The sequence below is a fragment of the Furipterus horrens genome, unplaced genomic scaffold (genome assembly GCF_987537825.1).
Source record: "Furipterus horrens unplaced genomic scaffold, mFurHor1.1.pri manual_scaffold_4, whole genome shotgun sequence".
Taxonomy (NCBI): Eukaryota; Metazoa; Chordata; class Mammalia; order Chiroptera; family Furipteridae; genus Furipterus; species Furipterus horrens.
In genome coordinates, this window is record NW_028327174.1 from 55,139,116 (window position 1) to 55,163,118 (window position 24,003).

Below are 24,003 nucleotides of genomic sequence, written 5' to 3' on the forward strand. Positions count from 1 at the left end.
TTACATTCAGAAAAGTTGTTCCAAACTTTCAGCATAATGATCCCTGCTCAATTATATTACCCAATCACTATATCTAGCACTTTAAATTCCAATTATTTTTTATTTTACTTTATTTTTATTGTATATTTTCCATTACCACTTATCCCCCTTATACCCTTCTCCCTCCACAATCGCCACACTGTTTTCCATGTCCAGGAATCCTTTTTCCTTTTTGCTCAATCCCTCCACCTCCTAACCCCTACCCTCAGAGTTATCAGCCTGCTCTCCATCTATGAGTCTGCCTCTGCTTTGCTTGTCAGTTTAGTTTTTCATTAGATTCCACATGAGTGATATGATATAATATTTGCCTTTTTCTGACTAGGTTATTTTACTTAGAATAATATTCTCCCGGTCCATCCATGCTGTCGCAAGGGTAAAATTTTCCTCTTTTTTATGGCTGAGTAGTATTCCATTGTGCAAATGTCCCATAGTGATTTTATCCCCTTATCTACTGATGGACCCTTAGGCTGCTTCCATATCTTGGCAATTGTAAATAACACTGGGAAGACTCCCAAGCTCATTGTACAAGGCCAGCATTATCCTAATTCCAAAACCAGATAAAGACACTATAAAAAAAAATAAAATTATAGGCCAATGTCCCCAATGAACATAGGTGTTAAAATCCTCAACAAAATATTAGCAAACTGAATACTGCAATGCCTCAAACAAATCATACACCATGATCAAGTGGGATTTACTCTGGGAATGCAAGTTTGGTACAACATTTGCAAATCTGTAAATGTGATACACCACATAAACAAAATAAAGGATAAAAACCACATGATCATATCAATAGGCAGAAAAAGCATGATAAAATCTCACATCCACTTATGATAAAAACTCTCAGCAAAGTTGGAATAGAAGAAACATTCCTAAACATAATAAAAGCCATATATGACAAACCCACTGCCAGCATCATACTCAATGGGCAAAAACTACAAACATTCTCCTTAAATTCCAACTATTTTCTCTCAAATTTTAATTATTTTTAATATTTTCAATCCTTAAAAGATTTACATTTTTATAGTTATTAAAACTTGAATAAAAATATTTTTGCCTCCCATACACACCCTAACCAGGGATGGAACCCACAACCTAGGTATGTGCCCTGATTAGGAAGAGAACCTGCATCCTTTCGGTGTATGGGACAATGCTCCAACCAACTGAGCTACCTGGTCAGGGCAAGTAAAATTGTGTTTTTGAAGAATATTTAATGACAGGAGTAATATACATCATAAGTTCTTTAAAATGGTTGAGTGGGGGGGACTTCCGGCCAAGATGGAGGCTTAGACGGACACGCTATGTCTCCCTCTACAACTATAGAGGAATACAACTACTTCAAAACAAAGGATAACTAGAAATTCCAGAAAATAAAACTACACGGAAGCCCAACATATGAAGTTATAAACCAGCGGTGCCATTTGGGCAGGTAAGAGTTAAAGAAGGCAAAGCTGTTTGCGGAGCGGCGGGCGGGGCGGCGAGAAATCCCGGAGGCAATCAAGCCCCTGGCGTGTGCGACTCCAATCAAGCCCCTGGCGTGCGCGACTCCGGCGCTGGGGAGAGCAGCCGCAGCATCGCCTTGAACAGTGAGGCCCAGGGGGGCGGGAGGACGGATCCCAGTCTCCTAGCTGAATAACTGTGTGAATCCATCTTGGACCCCCGCCCCCACAGAAAGCACCACAGGGCTGCGAAATAGGTCGCAGACAGGCACCGGTCGCTAATTTGTGACGCGTACACAGGCACCGCCCCGGACAGCCGGCCCAGGAAAACAAAACGCATCTGTCAAAATGTGGCAGACAAATATAGAGATCCCGGTGGCACAACTCACCAGGCAGCAGATAGAGAACCTGACAGATGAACAGATAAGAAACCTGTCAGAGGCTCAGCTCTGGGCCATTGTTATCAGGTGGCTTACAGAATTCACAAAAGAGCAGGAAAAAGATATGAAAGAAGCGAAAAACTTTCATAACGAAAGGAACAAAACCACATACGAGACAGATGGTGAGGAATCCAGAGTTCATTTCAACAAACTGGAATATGGAGAAGGAACAAGCAGTCAACCAATGCAGCGAGAGGAAATAGGAAGCAACAATGAGAGGATTAGAAACCTCTGGGACAGCTATAAAAGGCCCAACATAAGAATCATTGGTTTGCCAGAGAATGAGGAAGATGAACTAGAACTTGAAAAATTGAGTGAAAATATAATAAAGGAGAACTTCCCAGACTTGGGGAAGGGAATAGACTTGCAGGTCCAGGAAGCAAGGAGAGTTCCCAAGAGACTGGACCCAGGGAGAACCACTCCAAGACACATTATAATCAAAATGTCAAAAATTAAAGATAAAGAGAGAATCTTAAAAGCAGCAAGAGAGAAGAAAAGAATTATGTACAAAGGGGTCCCAATTAGACTATCAGCTGACTTCTCAAGGGAAACCCTACAGGCAAGAAGGGACTGGCAAGAAATATTCAAAGTAATGAAAATCCAAAACCTACAACCACGAATACTCTATCCAGCGAAATTGTCATTCAGAATAGAAGGACAGAGAAAGTGTTTCCAGGACAAAATAAAACTGAAAGAGTTCATTAGATCCAAACCACTGTTATATGAGAAGTTAAAGGGACTGGTTTAAAAAACAGAAGCTAGGGAGATGAAACAAAGGCAAACGAAACAGGCAACGAGAGTGGAAAAGGAACTGTGGGTAAGGGAAGCATAGTGGGGGGAGGTCAACAGGGAGGGGGAGTGGGGAGAGGGAGGGAGATGATATAGGAATTGGGGATCATGGTAGGAGGGAATGGAATAGACGGAGAGAGGTTGGGAGGAACTGTATGCACAACTAATGGACATAATCTAAAAGGGGGGGACAACTGGAGGGAGGGGGGCCACCGGGTGGAGGGGAGCAGAGGGAAGGGAAATTGGCACAAATGTAATATTTTAATCAATAAAACACATTAAATCTGAAAAAAAATAATAATAAAATGGTTGAGTGGATAAAGTGAAGTTAAATGATAAAATCAAATGTTATTTATAATATATTAATATTATAAAATATAAATAACTGCATTCCATAATTATCTACGTACAAACAAGTTGTAAGTAAATACCCTCACACAAGATATTAATAATGATGGACTATGTGTGATGTGATTATACATTTTTCTTTTTTTCTTATACTTTTCCATTGGTCTAGATGCATGTAATAAATGATTATATACTCATTTTATTATGGAGGATTAAAGTAATGTTATTAACTTTAAAGGTAAAAATAATAAATAACATTACATAATTTAAAATTATCCTTGATAGCAGGAAATGAAATAGTCACAACCTAAATCTCCAGTACTAAATGTAAATCCTTTGTGCTAATGATTGTCCTTTTAATCACTCAAACAATGATGTGCAGTTATTTACAAATATTATTCCAGTCATTTCCTCTGAATTGAGGGCACAGAGTATTTATTTTTATGGCATGCAATGGTGTACCACCGGTGTTTGGAATGCAGTGAGTGGACTGAGTGGAGGGACAGAGAGGTACCTGCTTCAGTAGAGGCATCAAGAACACACTTCTGTTCCATCATTTCCAGGAAATGGATCCTGGAGCCAGGTAATTTTTTACTCAGTGTTTGGGATGCAAAACTCTCCATTGCTTCAAATACCAAAAGTAGTTTCATTGTCTACCTGCAAAGTCAAAAGTAGATGTAGAAAGGATGGAAACACAGACCAGGTAGCACTGTGCAAACATCAGGTTGAAATGTATTTATTTTCTTTCCATTTTATTTTGTATTGGTTTCAGGTATACAGTCTAGTGGTTAGACAATCATATGCTTTACAAAATGTTCCCTTGAATATTCCCAGCACCTAACTGGCACTATACATAGTTGTCACAATATTATTGACTATGTCCCCTTTGCTGTACTTTATATCCCTGTGACTGTTTTGTTTACTACCAATTTGTACTTCTTAATCTTCACCTTTCATCCTGTCCCCCAACACCACTCCCCTCTAGCAACCGTCAATCAGTTCTCTATGTCTATTTATGTCTATTTTCTTTGTTTGTTTTGTTCTTTAGATCCACATATAAGTGAAACTGTATGGTATATTAGTGCTGGTAAGCCTCTTAAATATTGGGACAAGTAGCTAGGCTAGTAGGGGGAACGAATCAGGATTTTTGTGTTCAGGTAAATTTTTGTTCAAAATCTGCACCACCATTGTAGGGCATTCTGTTCAGTCATTCTTTCGCTCCTCAGTTTCCTCATCTGTAAAATGAGGATAGTTTGGGATCTTTTTCTTACTTTATCTAAGATTTATGTCAAAGATAAATAATATATTATGTATAAAGTGACACATTCTAGGAGAAATATAAAGATTCAACAAAGAAATCAAAATGGAATTCAGATGACCTCAGAATACCCCTCCATGTCCCTGAGGACAGTGTTCCCATTGCTACATGTGTTTTTATATTGTTCATTAGACTGACTTCACTTCATTAGTAACTTTTGAAACTGGGTCACCAAGGACTATTTTGTTGTTCACTCAGATGTTCCCTGTGCACTGGCAGACTAAGCATATAAAAGAAATGTTGCTATTATAGAATTTTCAGGGAAGCCTGCCTTCTTCCCAGGAAATTCAGAGGTGCCAGCATTGTTCCCTTTCTTTGAACTAACAAAGTAACTGGTAAATCTAGCAACATGCTATTTTAGACTTGGTGTGGAAAGAGGAGACTGAGACTGGGCCCCTTATACCAGGAGCCATGAAAATCTAGGAGAGTTCTGTCTCACACGCACACACATATGCTTGTGTGGAGGGTGAGGCTGGTAGTTGAAATAGGTGGAATGTGAAAGAGGCAACAAAAATACAACAAAATTCACAAACTGAACATTCCTCAAACTGTAGTTTCTTCAAGGGCTGCTGGTAAAGAACTGTCAGAAGAGTAAGTATGTAATTGTGCCAGCATATTTTTCCAAATGCTCTAAAATAGGCAGAGGGTGAATACAGTGAGTTTTAAAATCTGGAATTCAGTTCATTATAAGTGATACTAAAGGGAATTATTCAACAATCATTGAGATACATTGTTATTCTGAAGGAACAGAAGTTGCTGCCATGGTCACTTTAGCCTTTGAAAGGGCCAGTCATAGTAGTAGCGATGGCTGGCTGAGTGGTTAAGGCATTGGACTTCACTTGAAATCATTTGAATTTGACTGAAGCCGTCTTCCATGTGTATACCCAAAGAATCTGTCACCACAGGATTAATTGCATTACTAGAAGTACTACTAATTTAACAAGCTTCATGAATTAAAACACAAAGTTGCTGAAGGTTCACACATATTATATTAGCCATTTTAAAACATTTAAATGAATGATCATTAAATAAATGTTATTATGATTGAGTTCCCCAGCCTTTCCTATCGATATAGAAGAATAAGAGTTTTGATAAGAGAAGCAGGAATAATTTAGATCCTAGGGAACTTCATAAGAGAGGGAGCACTGGAGTTAACAATGTCAATTAACCAGGACAAGGGCTTAGCTCTTCCACAATGGGAGGGAGGGACACAGGGAGGAAAATTAGGAGAGCAGAAAAGAACCTAACCTATCATTTAGTTCGGCCTATCAGAGTCTTTCCCCAACAAGTACATGGCGAGACATTATCTCTGCAGTATGTAAGTTCTCCCATGAGCTAAGTGAGGGTTTCTCTGCTCCAAAATCATATTTGTGAACTCTGAGCAATGCACATTGCCAACTCAGCTTATGGTGACAGATGATACAAACAACTTTATAATAGAAAGAAAAGAACTGAGAGAATCCGAGTGAACATAGGAAAGTATGACTAGCCACCAACATAACTAAGGGTGATTGCCAAGGAGTAATTATGAAGTAGTTATCCCAAGGCCAAAGTTGCATTTTCATTGTTACCTGTGTTGCCATGTCACTGAACATGCACTAAAATGAACTATCAATTCCCAGCGGTAATCTGAAAGCATTTTATTTTTTTCTTTCTTTTTATTAAATTCACTGGGTAACATTGGTTAATAAGATTATATAGGCTTCAAGGGTGCATTTCTATAATACATGATCTTCATATTGCATTGTGTCCACCACCTAAAGTCAAATTTTCTTCCATCACCAAGTATTTGGCCCCCTTTACCCTTCACTATCCCACCTTCACCCTCTTCCCTCTGGTAACCCCCATACTGTTGTCTGAGTTTATGAGTTTTGTTTGTTTGTTCATTTGTTGCTTTCAGTTTTATATCCCACATATGAGTGAAATCGTATGTGGGATTTTTGCTTTTTAAATAATAGATGCTTATTAAATATTTATTTGAATGAATAGTTGTAGATTATATAGTTGAACAATAGGAAAGAAAAGCACCCTAATGTATTTTTTATTCTCTATTCATAACTACACATTGGATACAATTGGGGCAATTGTTTAAATATATAAGAAATTAGTTTTTCCTCCCAGGTAGAAGTGTGTAGTGTTTTCCTGCAAACCCTTATGACTAAATTTTTCTATTTAACAATGAATCTTCCCTAATAAAACATAGAGACATATTATGAACCAATAGATTGAGTTATTATTAACTATTGATATTCTGGTGAGAATGCATTTACAAGATCTTCTTTTACAGATGGGTACCTGAGAGTAGCTGCTTGAAATATGAATCTCAATCAGGGTAAGTTTTGACATGAAAGAGAGGGGAATTTCCTGAGCCTCTAACTAATGGGATTCCTGAGAAAATGTAAATTATAGTATGAGGAGGTTTAAAGCTCTTGGGAGTTACTGAAATGGACAGCAATAAATGTCAATGAGAAAAGCAGGATACTTTATAATTTGTTTACAAAGATTGGCTCATGTGTGTCCACTTGTTTCTGGATGTTGCTTGGGCAATATCAAAACTCAGAGAACATATCTGGTTAGTAAATGAATGGGTAGAGGTGACTGAGGAGGGGAGCAGCAGCAATTATTCAAAGAAGTCACTGATACATCCTGAGACAGATTCTGGCAGTTGAGTTCTGCAGAGAGTACAGGATTGACCAGGCTGCCAAAGAAAGCATACCCTACAAATCGGCCCCCTGGGCTCCATCCATGACCCAAACTCCAGAACAGGACTAATTGTGGTTTATATTCAGGTTTCAGAATATTTTTCTTTGGGAACATTTTTCCCAAAACTGGCTTAGGAGTACTTTCATTTGCCTAAATACAGGATGAAAAAAACAAAGATATATCTTTGTATTTTAAACTTTTTATCTCCCAGTTGAGAGATAATTTGAACTACAGAGAGCAGAACACTTTTAAATGAATGCACTGCTATTAAAATTTAGCATAACAACATAAGATGATCAACATAAAATACTAATTAAATGTTTGTCCAAACCCATAGAATGTACAACACCAAGAGTAAGCCATAACATAAATTATGGACTGATGTGTAAATGTAGGTTTATCAGTTGTAACAAATGTACCACGCTAGGAGAGGGTGCTGATAATGGGGGAGATTATGTATGTGTGAGAGTAGGAGGTATACAGAAACTCTCTGTACCTTCCCCTCAATTTTGCTGTGATCCTAATATTGCTATAAAATTTGTTTTACTTTAAAAACACAAAAATACTAATTAATAGATCCTTCTTGGTTTTAAAAATGGAACAATTCAGTATGGTGAGAAAAATGAAAGAAAAATGAAAATGGAAGAAAAATATCTCAGAAATGACAATTTCCTCCATGATACGGACAAATAAAGTCTGTACTACAAGACAATATTGCTAACAAACTGCAAAACCAACACATGATTTATGTTTTGTTTTGTTTTATTTTATATGACATCTTTATAAATGTGCTTTCTTTAAAAATATTTTTTAAATTATTTTTAGAGAGAGGGGAAGGGGAAGAGAAAGAGAGGGAGAGAAACATCAATATGTGATTGCCTCTCATGCACCCTCAACTGGGGGCCTAGCCCTCAACGCAGGCATGTGCCCTGACTGGAAATCAAACCAGCAACCTTTCAGTTTACAGGCTGACACCCAACCGACTGAGCCACACCAGCCAGGGTTGTAAATGTGCCTTCTAATCAGAGAATTATAGGCATGATATCTATATTAGATATCTCCCATAGATTTCTCCTAGTAAGATATCAAAGGCACTATGTTAACCACTTAGTTATTAAGCAGAAGAAGAAAGTGCATGTGAGCTCACTTGCTGGGTGTGTTTTCATTCAGGTTTCAATGCCACTTCTCTCTTTAGGTGGAATTACATTTGACTTGGCACAAGACAGTGATGAGAAATCATACAGCAATAACAACATTCATCCTGCTGGGATTGACAGATGACCCAAAACTACAAGTTCTGCTTTTTGTATTTTTGCTTCTTACCTACATGTTGAGTGTGGCTGGGAACCTCATCATCATTACCCTCACATTTTTGGATTCCCATCTTAAAACTCCCATGTACTTTTTCCTCCGAAATTTCTCTTTCCTAGAAGTTTCATTCACAACCGTCTGTATTCCCAGATTTCTGTATACTATAATAACTGGAGATAATACTGTTACCTATAATGCTTGTGCCATCCAATTATTTTTTGTTGTCCTCTTTGCAGCAACAGAATTTTTTCTCCTTGCGGCCATGTCCTATGACCGCTATGTGGCCATTTGTAAGCCCCTGCATTACACAACCATCATGAACAACAGAGTCTGCACTACACTTGTTTTCTGCTGCTGGTTTGCTAGCCTGTTGGTTATCCTCCCACCTCTAGGCATGGGCCTCCAGCTGGAATTCTGTGATTCAAATGTGATTGATCATTTTGGCTGTGATGCATCTCCTATTTTACAAATAACCTGTTCAGACACAGTGTTAATAGAAAGAATTGTGTTGAGTTTTGCTGTGCTTACACTCATTATCACCTTAGTGTGCGTAGTTCTTTCTTATACATACATCGTCAAGACCATTCTAAGATTCCCTTCTGCTCAACAAAGAAAAAAAGCCTTTTCTACCTGCTCTTCTCACATGATTGTGGTTTCCATCACCTATGGCAGCTGCATCTTCATCTACATCAAACCTTCAGCAAAGGAAGGAGTGGCCATTAATAAAGTGGTGTCTGTGCTCACTACTTCAGTTGCCCCCTTGCTTAATCCATTCATTTATACACTTTGAAACAAACAAGTAAAAGATGCCTTCAAAGACACGGTGAAATGGATTGTATTTCTCACAAAGAAGTAAAAAACAGCTGATGTTTTTAGAGGTTATTAAATTTAAATCTAACCCATGACTGACATTTATAAATTTGCCAAATAAATGGTTTCTTCCTATTCTGTAGATTCATCAAATTATTCTACCCCCATGAATATTTGTCTCTTATACTCTGAAAGCCAAAAATCAAGCTATTTTTCTTTCTTTTAAGTTGATTTTATTCAGAATTGTTTCTTTAATAAATGCATATTCCAGAAACTAGATTCCCAAAATGCTCAATGCCATAAAAAGAAAATGCAGATAAAGTTATATTTCTGACCATAAAGGATTCTCATGATGTGGAATACAAATGTCCAGAGACCATTTCTCATTGGCTGAGAATACTTCAATATCTAGCTTCCGATTGTTCAAAAGTAGTCCAAGATTCATTATTAATGCGTTAAAAATGATGTGAAAGAAAAGTGTGCACTCCAGAGCTCTTCTTCTCATTTTAAAATGTCTATTTTTCTTCCAATCAAGGTGGAAGCATAGGTAAACACTACTTGCCTCCCGGCACAACCACAGCAAAAAGTTACAACTAAACTACAAAACAACTATCACCCAGAATCATCAGAAATACTAGCTGGATGGAAGCCTGACAACCAAGAAATTAAAGAAGTCACATTCATACACATGGGTAGGAAGGGGGAGAGACAAGGAACAGAGTCCCACACCCACGTGTGGTAAGAATCAGGAGAGATACCTTGGAATGAGGGATCCCAGTCCCAAACCACACCTTTCAGTCCAGGGTTCCGGTTCCAGTGCCAGAAAGATAAGTCCCATAAATTCTGGCTGTAAAACCAGTGGGGGTCAGGACAGCACAAGAAACTGCAGGATTCTTTGGCATTTCCTCTTAAAGGGCCCAAAATGAATTTAGAGCTTACCCAGACTCCCTCCCTCTGGGCTCAAGCACCAGGGCAGCAGTTTAAAAGACATGAGTGGAATACTGGAAGACACTGGAATACCTGGCATCAGACAAGTGCCAGGGGACATCTTCCTCATGGTCAAAACTACAGCGGCCAGGCAACAGCCATTGTCCCTTCTCTCAGCCCTTTCTCACACAGAGACACAGAGCTGAAACACCTCATCTGAGAGTCCATCAACCTGGTTCACATGGGTTGTCCCACCCTGGCAATTACCTAAGGCTCAGCCCCATCCAACTTACAAGAGTGCTTTTCTATAAGGCCATGCTACTAAGACAAGGAGTCAAAGCAGATCTAATGCATAAATACAAACACAAAGAAGCTGCTAAAGGGAAGAGACAAAGAAATAAGGCCCTAATGAAAGAATAGAACAAAACTCCAGAAAAATAACTAAACGAAGTGGAGATAAGCAATCTATCAGATGCAGAGTTCAAAATACTGGTTATTTTGAACAATAGAGTGCACGAAACCAAGAATCAAATCAATGATTTGGAATGTAAGGAAGCAAAAAACAACCAATCAGAATAGCAAGAAAAAAGAATTAAAAAAAACATGGATAGACTAAGGAGCTTCTGGGACAAATTTAAATATACCAACATCCGAATCATAGGGGTACTAGAAGAAGAGTAAGAGCAAGAAATTGAAAACTTATTTGAAAAAATAATGAAAGAAAACTTCCCTAATTTGGTGAAAGAAACAGACATGCAAGTCCAGGAAACACAGAGAATCCTACACCAGATGGACACAAAATGGACTACACCAAGACACATCATAACTAAAATGTCAAAGTTTACATATAAAGAGAGAATCTTAAAAGCAGCAAGAGAAAAGCAGTTAGTTATCTAAAAGGAGTTTCCATAAGGCTGTCAGCTGATTTCTCAGAAGAAACTTTTCAGGCAAGAAGTATTCAAAGTGATGAAAAACAAGGACGTACAACATAGATGAAGTGCTTTCCAGACAAGGTAAAGCTAAAGGAATTCATCATCACCAAGCCATTATTATATGAAATGTTAAAGGGACTTATTTAAGAAAAAGAAGAAAGTCAAAACTATGAACATTACATGGCTATAAATTCACAACTATCAACAATTTAATTTAAAAAACAAACTAAGCAAACAAGCAGAACAGAAACAGAATCACAGATGTGGAGATCATTGAGAGGGTTATCAATTGGGATGGGGAAGCAAGAGAAAGGAAAAGGGGCAGAGTAAGTACAGAATAGACAGGGGGATGTTAAGAATAGTATAGGAAATGGAGTAGCAAAAAAACTTATATGCATGACCCACAGATATGAACTGAGGGATGCATTGCAGTAGGGAATGGGGGTACCAGATAGAGGGGGGGAAGGGGGAATATTGGGACAACTGTAATAGCATAATTAATAAAATATATTTAAAATAAATAAAATGTCCATTTTTCAGGAATGAGCATATTCTAAGAAGGCAATTTCAAAATCAGTGAATACAATTATATTCTTTCTTTTAAGACAACTTACCAATGAAAATGTTTCTACTGGCCTTTCTAGAAGTATACTTCATCCTGATATATGAGGGAAAAACCAAGATTTCCAAGTATGAAACGTCTTCTATCTACTGCCTTTGATGGTGCTTACTCATAGACTTAAGAAGGATAAGCCTGAATTTAGGGATAGAATAACTAAATCTTAGTTAAATAAGTTTTCCAGTATTCAGACTTACATTGTCTCTTGATTAAGAAGAAGTTAAAAGATTAGGAAAACTGATCAAAATATCAGAAGTTCATAATTTGGGAAGGACATTCTAAGAGGCATTTGATTGCTTAGCATAGACTGACTACTGAAGATAAAATCCAACTATAATGTGAAAAAAAATGATATATTTAGGAAGAGGAAAAGAGATGGAAAAACAAGTAGCAGTCATATAGGGACCTTGGACCAGGTAATTAAAATTCTTGCCATTAAATGGCAAAAATGTCATTTTATTGTTTTCAGATTCTATAATTGCTTCTTTTTCATTTAAAGTTTCTAAACTCTTAGAGACCATACTGATAAAAATAAATTATTGAATAAATTAATAAATAAGGGAGAAGAGACAAATCTCCTATTCAAAAGTATGCAAAATAATTTATGTAGATACTCCATCTAAAAAGGAGACACTTTACAGAGGAGAAACTGACAAACACTACCTCAGTCAGGTGATTAAGGTCAACATTAACAGCCAATAATCCATGTTGAAAGTATGTATCCTTGACATGATGTAATAAAAATGCCATTTTACCTGTTTTATTCCTCCCAATAGCATCAGGCAACTTTCAGTAGGACATCCCATAAAATACCTGACCAGTACTCCTCAGAACTGTCAAGGTCTTCAAATACAAGGAAAAGTCTGAGAAATTGTCTCAATCAATAGGAGTCTAAGAATATGTGACAACTAAATGTAGTAATGTGGAATCTAATGAAAAAATAAACTGGTGAACAAAATAAAAACAGAGGAATGGATACATGGAACTGATTGTCAGAGGGGAGGGGAATTGGGGCACTGGATGAAAGAATGTGAAAGGATTAGGCAAAACAACGTATATATAAACCATAGACACAGACAAGAGTATGGTTATAGCCAAAGGGATAGGGGGTGGGAGTAGATGGAGGTGGACAAAAGGGTAGAAAATGGGGATGGAAAGAGACTTTACTTGGAGCAATGGTTTTGGGAACCAATGTCACCCTAATAAATTTAATTTAAAAAATGTAATGTAGTATCCTACATGGGATCATAGAATAGGGGAAGAAATATATTACATAAAACTAAGGAAGTATGAATAAAATATGGGCTTCATTTCATAATAAAGTTTCCATTTTGGTTCATTAAATACATCATATTAATGTAAAATATTAATAGGGAAAACTGGGCATAAGGTATACATGACCAATTTGTATTATCTTCTCAATTTTTTGTAAATCTAAATCTTTTCTCAGAAAAATAGGTCTATTAAAAATAAATTCAATCCTCAAGTTAAATAAAAACTATTTCTTTATTCTGAGAAAAATCTATGGCTACTTAAATGATGGATTTGAGAGAAAAATTAAAGATCTCTTTTCAGGCTCCTCAATGCAAAGATGTCATTCAAGTCTACTGTCCTAGCTCTCATTCTTTTCCTCAACCTGCTGGTGACCTGTGTTTGATGCTTCCATTGCATGTTCCTCAGGTCTCTCTGGGCTGACTTCTGTTAAACACCTATTTAACTTTTGTTCTTTAAGACAACAAAGGGTCTTTACCAGTCCCTCAGAACCAGGACCCCTAGGGAATGCATTGTTTGTCAGCACAATTGATCCCAAAGTGGCCAGATCCGAAGAGAGAGAAAAATTGTTCCTTTGGATATTTAAAAACCTCCAAAATGCTAATGTGTCTCTTCCTGAGGTAATCATTTCTCCCAGGAATAGAAAGAGCCTTAACAATTCCCTGCCTTTCAACAAAACTGTTCATAATTGAGCAAGTATTTGAATATGTGTTTAGCATTTTGCTATGCAGTATAGAAAATGCAACAAAGTTGATCTACCCCAGATCAATAATACAATACACAAAATATACAACTATGAAAAATTAACAAAACAAGAAATTGCACACAGAAGGCCTTCCATTCAAGATGGAGGGATAGGTAGACATGTTTTTCCTCCTCGTGCAACCACAGAAATAATTACAACCAGATCTCAAAACAAATAACACCCATAACCATCAGTATGGAAGTCTGACAACCAAGGATTTAAAGAAGCCACATTCATCCAGACTAGTAGGAGGGGCAGAGTCAAGGGCAGCAGAGACGCAGTGTGGTGCAGAGAGGCAGCAGCAGCAGAAAGGATGGCCCCACATTCATGTGTGGAGGATAAAAATTGAGAGGGATACCTTGGGAGTGAGTAATCCCAGCCCCAGGCCAAACTGTACAGCCCAGGGTTCCAGCACCGGGAAGATAAACCCCCATTATCTCTGGCTGTAAAAGCCAGCAGGTGTTGGGGCAGCAGAATAAACTGCCAGATTTTCACCATTTAAAGGTCCTGCACAGACTTAGAATGTATGCAAACCTACCATCTCTGGGTTTCACCACCAGGGTAGCAGCTGGAAGAGTGCCAGTTTCATATGGGAAGTGTGCAAAGTGCTGGAAATGGGATTAGTGCCAGGCAAATCTCCAGAAGCCAGGCAGCAGCACTGTTCCCTCTCCAAGTCTTCCCCTGACACAGAGCCACAAAGTAGTGAAGCAGGGAGCCCCACTGTGGCAAATACCTAAGGCTCCTTACCACACAACTTAACAGGTATGCTAAGACAGGGAGTCAAAGCACCTCTACCTAATACACAGAAACAAACATGGGGAGGCTGCCAAACTGAGTAGACAAAGGAGTATGGCCCAAATGAAAGAACAAAACTAAACTCCACAGAAAGAACTAAATGAAATGGAGATAGCCAACCTATCAGATGCAGAGTTTAAAACATTGGAGATCAGGATGTTAAGAGAACTCATTGAGTACAACAACATAAAGGAAGAAAAGAAGGTTACACTAAGTGAAATAAAGAAAAATCTATAGCGAACCAACAGTGAAAGGAAGGAAGCCAGGATTCAAATCAATGATTTGGAACATAAGGAAGAAATAAACAGTCAACCAGAGCAAAAAGAAGAAACAAGAATTCAAAAAAATAAGAATAGGCATAGAAACCTCTGAGACAACTTTAAACACACCAACATTACAGGAGTACTAGAAGAAGAGGAAGAAGAAGAAGTGCAAGAAATTGAAAGGTGATGTGAAAAAATAATGAAGAAAAAGTTCCCCAACTTGGTGAAGGAAATAGATGTACAAATCCATGAAGCACAGAGAGCCCCAAACAAGCTAGACCCAAAGAGGACCACACCAAGACACATCATAATTAAAATGTCAAAGGTTCAAGATAAAGAGAGAATCTTAAAAGCAGCAAAAGAAAAGCAGAGAGTTACCTACAAAGGGGTACCTATATGACTATCAGCTGATTTATCAAAAGAAACTTTGGTTTGGAGGGAAGATGGTGGAGGAGTGAGGAGAGGCTGCGGTTTCAGGCTCCCGAGACCCATCTGGAGTTTGGGCTAATTGCAGACAGAACATCTCAGTGAGCAGCTGGACACTGGCAGGAGTCGAGCCATGGCACTGCTGGATTAGAGAAAATCCATCCGGGAACAACCTGTTTACTGAGGATAGCGGAGGAAAAGGGGACGAAACGGGATTCCTGACTGGGGCGGCTGCCCAAGCTGTGGCTGGAAGTATACAAAGGCTTTTTGGCAACCACAGGCTGCCCCGGAGAGGAGTTGGGAGGAGAGCGGATCTCTGCCCGCTGACAGAGACGGGACTCGACCAAGTGGCATTGGCGCTGAAGGACAGGAGACAGCGTGCTGCCGGGCAAGTGAGAACATAATTCTCCTTTATATTTTTCTCTAGTGGAGGGTGGAGAGGGGAGGAAAGTTTGGGGGTGGTAGGCCATTCTTGAGGAGTGCAGGCACAGCGGCACGCTCATCCACTCCCCAACCCTACCCTTGGGTCCCGGGGGTGTGCATAGGGAAGTGCTCTCACTCACAGGCCCAGGTGTGTGGGGCGTGAGTCCAGGCATCCCTCAGACACTCCCCAATGGACATAAGATCAGTGCCCCAACGGGCGCAGGGAGGGCCCACTGAACACGCAGAGGACCGTGCACAGACACCCCTAGACAGCTCCCGTGGGCGTCGGGCCCCAGGCCGGAAAGCAGACCACTAGCGCAGGCTCTGTTCGTGCCCGCCCAGACGGGTGAGGGAAGGCGGGTGGCTGCAGCGCCAGAACAGCGGGTGGCAGCCACTCACAGATGCTCACTTCCACTGAGCACAAGTGTCCGCGGCCCCGCCCTAAGAGGCGAGAGACCAACTCCTGGAGCTCGGCTCAGCGGGACTAAGGGCACGGGCACGCAAGCGCAAAAACACCTCAGCCCGGGGACAATAGGCGCCAATCGCGGGGCAAGTTCTTGGCCGCCCGCGCGCGTGCAGGGACGCGCGCAGGGACACCTCGGCGCTAACGCAGAAACACCTCAGCCCGGCAACAATTGGCGCCAACCGCGGGGCAAACTCTCGGGCCACCCCGCCCATGCAGGGGCTCGCATGCAAGGACCCCTCAACTGGCTCCAGCGGGCAGCAAGGGAGCGCGCCGTGCCGGCAACCGCGGGCGCACACCAGTGCTGCAAGAAACAAGAACCTCTGAACGCCACAATAGACCAGCTGCGGATGCAGAAAAAGAAGGCAACACACCAAGGCTAAAACGGAGTAAAAACATCCATTTTTTTTTCAATTTTTTTCTCTCTTTCTTTCTTTCTTTCTTTCTTTCTTTCTTTCTTTCTTTCTTTCTTTCTTCTTTATTATTTCTTTTCTTTCTTCCTTTCTTTCTTCTTTTATTTCTTCTCTTTTCTTGGGTTTTTTTTGGGGGGGTTCCACCCCTTCCAAAAAGAAAAACAAACTTTATCTCTAACGTGTTGCATATAACCTTTCCTTCTCATCCTTTCTCTTTAATCATTGTTTATTTGTTTGTGTGTCTAGTTTAGCCCCACTATCACTCTAAATAATAGAATATAATTACTATATAAACCCAATACAATACAATCCCACTTTCTTACTATATTATGCATTTTTCCATCCTTTTCTTCTATTTTTATTAACATACAATGTAAATATTACCTACCGGCTTGCACAGTCTCAACTATTATTAATCTATCACCCCCTCTATCAAAAATTATATTTATCCTCCCCCAAAACAACTCTTATCTATTCTTCTTATGGTATAAAAGCTCTAATCTCTTTACATTTATATTAATACGGGCTCGTTGGCAGACGATAGCGGGATAGAGGGTGGGGGATATTTTTTGAGGGTGTGGGTCTCCTGCCTGGGCTGTGTGTTTATATTTTTAACAGCATATCCACAAAAGAACTCAAGACAAAGTGGATAGAGTGACTCTCAACCAACTAGCCAGAAGGAAGATCCTACCAAAGAACATCTGAAATATAACCAAACAGCATAAACAAACGACATAAAGGGTAACTCAAGAACATCAGGTTCAGGATATCAAAGAGACTGCACCACTGAAACCCCCAGATCTCCCATAGAGAATATCACATCACAAAGGAGGGAAGTCAAAGCAGACCACCCCCAAAAAAAACAAATAAATAAATAAAAACAAACAAAAAGAATCCAACATGGTAAGACACAAAAATAACCCCTCAATGAAGAGAAAAGAGGAATCCTCAGAAAGAGAGATAGATGAAATAGACATAGCCCAAATGTCAGACATGGAATTCAAAACAATGGTGGTAAAGAAGCTCAATATACTCGACATCCTTAAAAACAACTATGACAACCTCCAAGGAAGTTACCAGCAGCTCCAAGAAAATTACAGGGAACTTGCAGAGAACTACACTAGCATAAAAAAAGACATAGAAACTGTTAACAAGAACCAGGAAGAATTGAAGAATTCAATCTCTGAACTGAAAAACACAGTAGAATCAGTCAAAAGCAGACTAAACGAAGCAGAGGATCGGATTAGTGAGTTAGAAGATAATGTAGAGAAAAACTCCCAGACAATACAGCAAAATGGAAAAAGATTGAAAAAATATGAACAAGATGTAAGGGAATTACAGGATAGCATGATAAGAAATAATATCAGGATCATAGGAATTAGAGAGGGAGAAGAAAAGGACCATGGAATTGAAAAACTGATAGGAGAAATAGTGACAGAAAATTTTCCGAACCTGATGAGAGAAAAAGTTATACAAGTTCAGGAAACACAGAGAGTTCCAATGAAGAGGAACCCAAAAAAACCCACTCCAAAGCACATCATAATTAAAATGGCAACATTCAAAGACAAAGAGAGAATCCTAAAAGCAGCAAGAGAAAAACAGCAAATAACATACAAGGGAGCTCCGATAAGGTTATCAACTGATTTCTCAACAGAAACATTACAAGCCAGAAGGGAATGGTCAAAAATATTTCAAGCAATGAAAAACAAAGGCCTACAACCAATAATATCCTACCCAGCAAGGCTCTCATTCAAAATAGAAGGTGAAATAAGGAGTTTCTCAGACAAAGAAAGACTGAAAGAATACATCTCCACCAAACCAGCATTGCAAGAGATGCTAAAGGGAGTGTTCTAAGAAAAAAGAAGAAAAGAACAAGAGAAGAGAGGAACAGAGGTACAAAGGGCAATGAATAAATACACGTCTATAATAACCTTAAATGTAAATGGATTAAATGCTCCAATTAAAAGACATAGGGTAACGGAATGGATAAGAAAACAGGACCCACATATTTGCTGTCTACAAGAAACACACCTCAAAACAAAAGATTTACACAGACTGAAAGTAAAGGGATATAAAAATATATTCTAAGCAAACGGACATGAAAAAAAAGCCGGGGTAGCAGTCCTCATATCAGACAAAACGGATTTCAAAGCAATGGCAATAAAAAGAGACAAAGAACAACATTTCATAATACTTAAAGGAACAATCCATTAAGAAGATATGACTTTGATAAACATATATGCACCCAACATAGGAGCACCCAAATACATAAAGAAAATACTAGAAGACCACAAAAAGGATATCAACAACAACACACTCATAGTAGGGGACTTCAACACTCCACTATCAACAATAGACAGATCATCAAAGCAAAGAAACACAAAGGATATACAGGCATTGAACAACACACTAAACCACATGGATCTAACTGATATATATCGAATTTTCCACCCCAAAGAAGCAAAATATACATTCTTTTCAAATGCACATGGGACATTTTCTTTTTTTTCTTTTAACAGTTTAATGTGTTTTATTGATTATAATATTACATTTGTGCCAATTTCCCTTCCCTCTGCTCCCCTCCACCCAGTGGCCCCCTCCCTCCAGTTGTTCCCCCCCTTTTAGATTATGTCCATTAGTTGTGCATACAGTTCTTCTCAACCTCTCTCTGTCTATTCCATTCCCTCCTACCATGATCCTTAATTCCTATATCATCTCCCTCCCTCTCCCCATTCCCCCTCCCTGTTGACCTCCCCCCAATATGTTCCCCGTATCTATAGTTCTTTTTCAAGTCTCGTTGCCTGTTTAGTTTGCCTTTGTTTCAATTCCCTAGCTTCTGTTGTTTCTTGTGATGCAGTTTTCATTTTAGATTTCATTGTCTTGATCCTCCTTTTTCTAAACCAGTTCCTTTAACATCTCATATAACAGTGGTTTGGATCTAATGAACTCTTTCAGTTTTATTTTGTCCTGGAAACACTTTCTCTGTCCTTCTATTCTGAATGACAATTTTGCTGGATAGAGTATTCATGGTTGTAGGTTTTGGATTTTCATTACTTTGAATATTTCTTGCCAGTCCCTTCTTGCCTGCAGGGTCTCCCTTGAGAAGTCAGCTGATAGTCTAATTGGGACCCCTTTGTACATAATTCTTTTCTTCTCTCTTGCTGCTTTTAAGATTCTCTCTTTATCTTTAATTTTTGACATTTTGATTATTATGTGTCTTGGAGTGATTCTCCCTGGGTCCAGTTTTTTTGGAACTCTCTGTGCTTCCTGGACCTGTAAGTTTATTTCCTTCCCCAAGTCTGGGAAGTTCTCCTTTATTATATTTTCACTCAATTTTTCAAGTTCTAGTTCATCTTCCTCGCTCTCTGGCAAACCAATGATTCTTATGTTGGGCCTTTTATAGCTGTCCCAGAGGTTTCTGATCCTCTCATTGTTGCTTCCCATTTCCTCTCGCTGCATTGTTTGACTGCTTGTTCCTTCTCCATATTCCGGTTTGTTTAAATGAACTCTGGATTTTATTTCCTCACCATCTGTCTCGTGTGTGGTTTTGTTCCTTTCGTTATGAGTGTTTTTCACTTCTTTCTCATCTTTTTCCAAATCTTTTGTGAATTCTGTAAGCCACCTGATAACAATGGCCCAGAACTGATCATCTGACAGGTTTCTTATCTGTTCATCTGTCAGGTTCTCCATCTGTTGCCTGGTGAGCTGTGCCACCGGGATTTCTATAGTTGTCTGCCTCATTTTGACAGATGCGTTTTGTTTTCTTGGGCCGGCTGTAGGGGGTAGTGCCTGTGTATGCGTCACAACCCAGCAACCGGCGCCTGTCCGCGACCTATTTCACAGCCCTGTGGTGCTTTCTTTGGGGGCGGGGGTCCAAGATGGATTCACACAGTTATTCCGTTAGGAGACCGGGATCCGTCCTCCCGCCCCCCTGGGCCTCACTGCTCAAGGCGATGTGGTGGCTGCTTTCCCCAGCGCTGGGGTCGCGAGCTGCCGGGGTTTCGACTGCAGCCAGGGTTGTTCTCCCCGCCGCTGTCCCAGGTGCGACCGCAAACAGCTCCGCCCCCTTTCTCTCGTCCTACCTGCCCAAAGAGCGCCGCTGGTTTATAACTTCATATGTTGGGCTTCCGTGTAGTTTTATTTTCTGGAATTTCTAGTTATCCTTTGTTTTGAAGTAGTTGTATTCCTCTCTAGTTGTAGAGGGAGACCTAGCGCGTCCGTCTAAGCCTCCATCTTGGCCGGAAGTTGGGACATTTTCAAAGATAGACCACATGATAGGACACAAAACAAGCCTCAACAAATTCAATAAAATTGAAATCCTATCAAGCATCTTTTCAGATCACAATGCCTTGAAACTAGAAATCAACCTCAGAGAAAAAAATCAAAGACACCCAAACTCATGGAGATTGAATAACATGCTATTAAATAATGAATGGGTTAACAATGACATCAAAGAAGAAATCAAGAAATTTCTAGAAACTAATGATAATGAGTACACAACAGCCCAAAACCTGTGGGACACAGCAAAAGCAGTCCTGAGAGAGAAGTTCATAGCAATACAGGCATATCTAAAAAAGATAGAAGAATCTCAAATAAAAAACCTAACCATAAAGCTACAAGAACTAGAACAACAACAACAAACAAAGCCTAAGGCAAGAAGAAGGAATGAAATCATCAAGATCAGAGCAGAATTAAATGACATAGAGACTAAACAAACAATCCAAAAGATCAACAAAACTAAGAGCTGGTTCTTAGAAAAAATAAACAAAATCGACAAGCCTCTAGCCAGTCTAATCAAGAAAAAAAGAGAGAAGACACAAATAAACAAAATCAGAAATGAAAAAGGAGAAATCATGACTGATACCACAGAAATACAAATGATAGTTAGAAATTACTACAGACAACTGTATGACAAGAAATTTGACAATCTAGAACAAATGGACAAATATCTAGAAACATACAACCTTACAAAACTAAATCAAGAAGAAGTGGAAAGTCTCAAAAGACCAATAACAAAGAAGGAAATTGAAACAGTAATCCAAAATCTCCCTGCACACAAAAGCCCTGGACTGGATGACTTCACAGGTGAATTTTTCAAAACATTCAGGGAAGAACTAACCCCTATCCTCCTCAAACTGTTCCAGAAAATCCAAGAAGAGGAAAAAATCCCAAACTCTTTCTATGAAGCCAGTATTATCCTAATCCCCAAACCAGGTCAAGACACAACAAAGGAAGAAAACTACAGGCCAATATCACTGATGAACATAGATGCTAAAATCCTCAATAAAATATTGGCAAACAGGATCCAGCAATACATAAAAAAGATCATACATCATGATCAAGTGGGCTTCATTCCAGGGATGCAAGGATGGTTTAATATACGCAAATCAGTAAACATAATACATCACCTAAAGAAAATGAAAGACAAAAATCACACGATCATATCAATAGATGCAGAAAAAAACATTTGATAAAGTACAACACCCATTTATGATGAAAACACTCAGCAAAATGGGAATAGAGGGAGCATACCTTAACATAATTAAGGCTATATATGAGAAGCCTGAGGCCAACATCATACTCAATGGACAAAAACTGAAAGCATTCCCCCTGAATTCAGGAACTAGACAAGGTTGTCCACTCTCTCCACTCCTTTTCAACATAGTGTTGGAAGTCCTAGCCACAGCAATCAGACAAGAAAAAGAAATAAAAGGCATCCAAATTGGGAAAGAGGAAGTAAAACTTTCATTATATACAGATGACATGATAGTATACCTAGAAAATCCTATAAACTCCACTAAAATACTACTCGATATTATAAGTGAATTTGACAAAATAGCAGGGTACAAAATAAATATACAAAAACCTAAGGTATTTCTGTACACCAACAATAAAATAGCAGAGACAGAGACAAAACAGAAAATACCATTTACTATAGCAACAAGAAAAATAAAGTACCTAGGAGTAAACTTAACCAAAGAGATAAAAGACCTGTACTCTGAAAATTACATAACATTGAAGAAAGAAATTAAGGAAGATACAAATAAATGGAAGCAAATACCATGCTCTCGGAATGGAAGAATCAACATCATCAAAATGGCCATACTACCCAAAGCAATTTATAGATTCAATGCAATCCCTATTAAAATACCAATGATATATTTCACAGACCTGGAACAAATACTGCAAAAATTCGTATGGAACCAAAAAAGACCCCGAATAGCAAAAGCAATCTTGAAACAGAAGAACACAGCAGGAGGAATCACAACACCAGATATCAAACAATACTACAAAGCCACTGTAACCAAAACAGTCTGGTACTGGCATAAGAACAGACATATAGATCAGTGGAACAGAATAGAGTCCAGAAATAAACCCAGGCCTCTATGGTCAACTAATATTTGATAAAGGAGGAAGAAACATAAAATGGAGTGAAAAGAGCCTCTTTAACAAATGGTGCAGGGAGAACTGGATAGGGACCTGCAAAAAAAATGAAACTAGACCACCAACTTACACCACGCACGAGAATAAACTTAAGATGGATCAAAGACTTAAATGTAAGCCGTGACACCATAAAAGTCCTAGAGGAAAACATAGGCAAGAAAATATCAGATATCTCATGTAACAATTTCTTCACGGATACATCTCCTAAAGCAAGAGAAATAAAGGAAAAAATAAATAAATGGGATTACATTAAACTAAAGAGTTTCTGCTCAGCAAAAGAAAACATCAGCAAGATGAAAAGGAAACCAACCATATGGGAAAACGTATTTGCCAATGACATCACAGACAGGGGCTGATTTCCAAAATATATAAAGAGCTGATACGACTCAACATCAAGAAAACAAACAACCCAATTAAAAAATGGGCAAAGGACCTGAACAAACACTTCTCCGAAGAGGACATACAGAAGGTCCATAGATACATGAAAAAATACTCAACATCATTAGCCATCAGGGAGATGCAAATAAAAACCACAATGAGATACCATTTTACACCAGTCAGAATGGCCATCATCAACAAATCAACAAACAACAAGTGCTGGCGAGGATGTGGAGAAACGGGAACCCTACTGCAGTGTTGGTGGGAATGCAGACTGGTGCAGCCACTATGGAGAACAGTATGGAGTTACCTCAAAAGATTAAAAATGGAACTGCCTTTTGAACCAGCGATTCCACTACTAGGATTATACCCAAAGAATCTTGAAACACCAATTCAAAAGAACTTATGCACCCCTATGTTCATTGCAGCACTGTTTACAATAGCTAAGTGCTGGAAACAACCTAAGTGCCCATCTGTAGATGAGTGGATCAAAAAACTGTTACATTTACACAATGGAATACTATGTAGCAGAAAGAAAGAAGGAACTCCTGCCATTTGCAACAACATGGATGGAACTAGAGAGAATTATGCTTAGTGAAATAAGCCAGGCAAAGAAAGACAAATACCATATGATATCACCTAATACAGGAAACTAAAGAACAAAACAAGCAAAGGAACTAAATAGAACAAAGAGCAGAATCGCAGT

General features: G+C 39.0%; 1 protein-coding gene across 1 annotated transcript; it reads left to right on the forward strand.

Moving 5' to 3' along the window:
- Positions 1–8,304: 8,304 nt before the first annotated feature.
- LOC150011917 (olfactory receptor 6C2-like) lies at positions 8,305–9,243 on the forward strand. Its single transcript, XM_090275606.1, is given in 1 exon segment — positions 8,305–9,243. A coding segment is annotated over 1 exon segment (939 nt).
- The last annotated feature ends 14,760 nt before the right edge of the window (positions 9,244–24,003 follow it).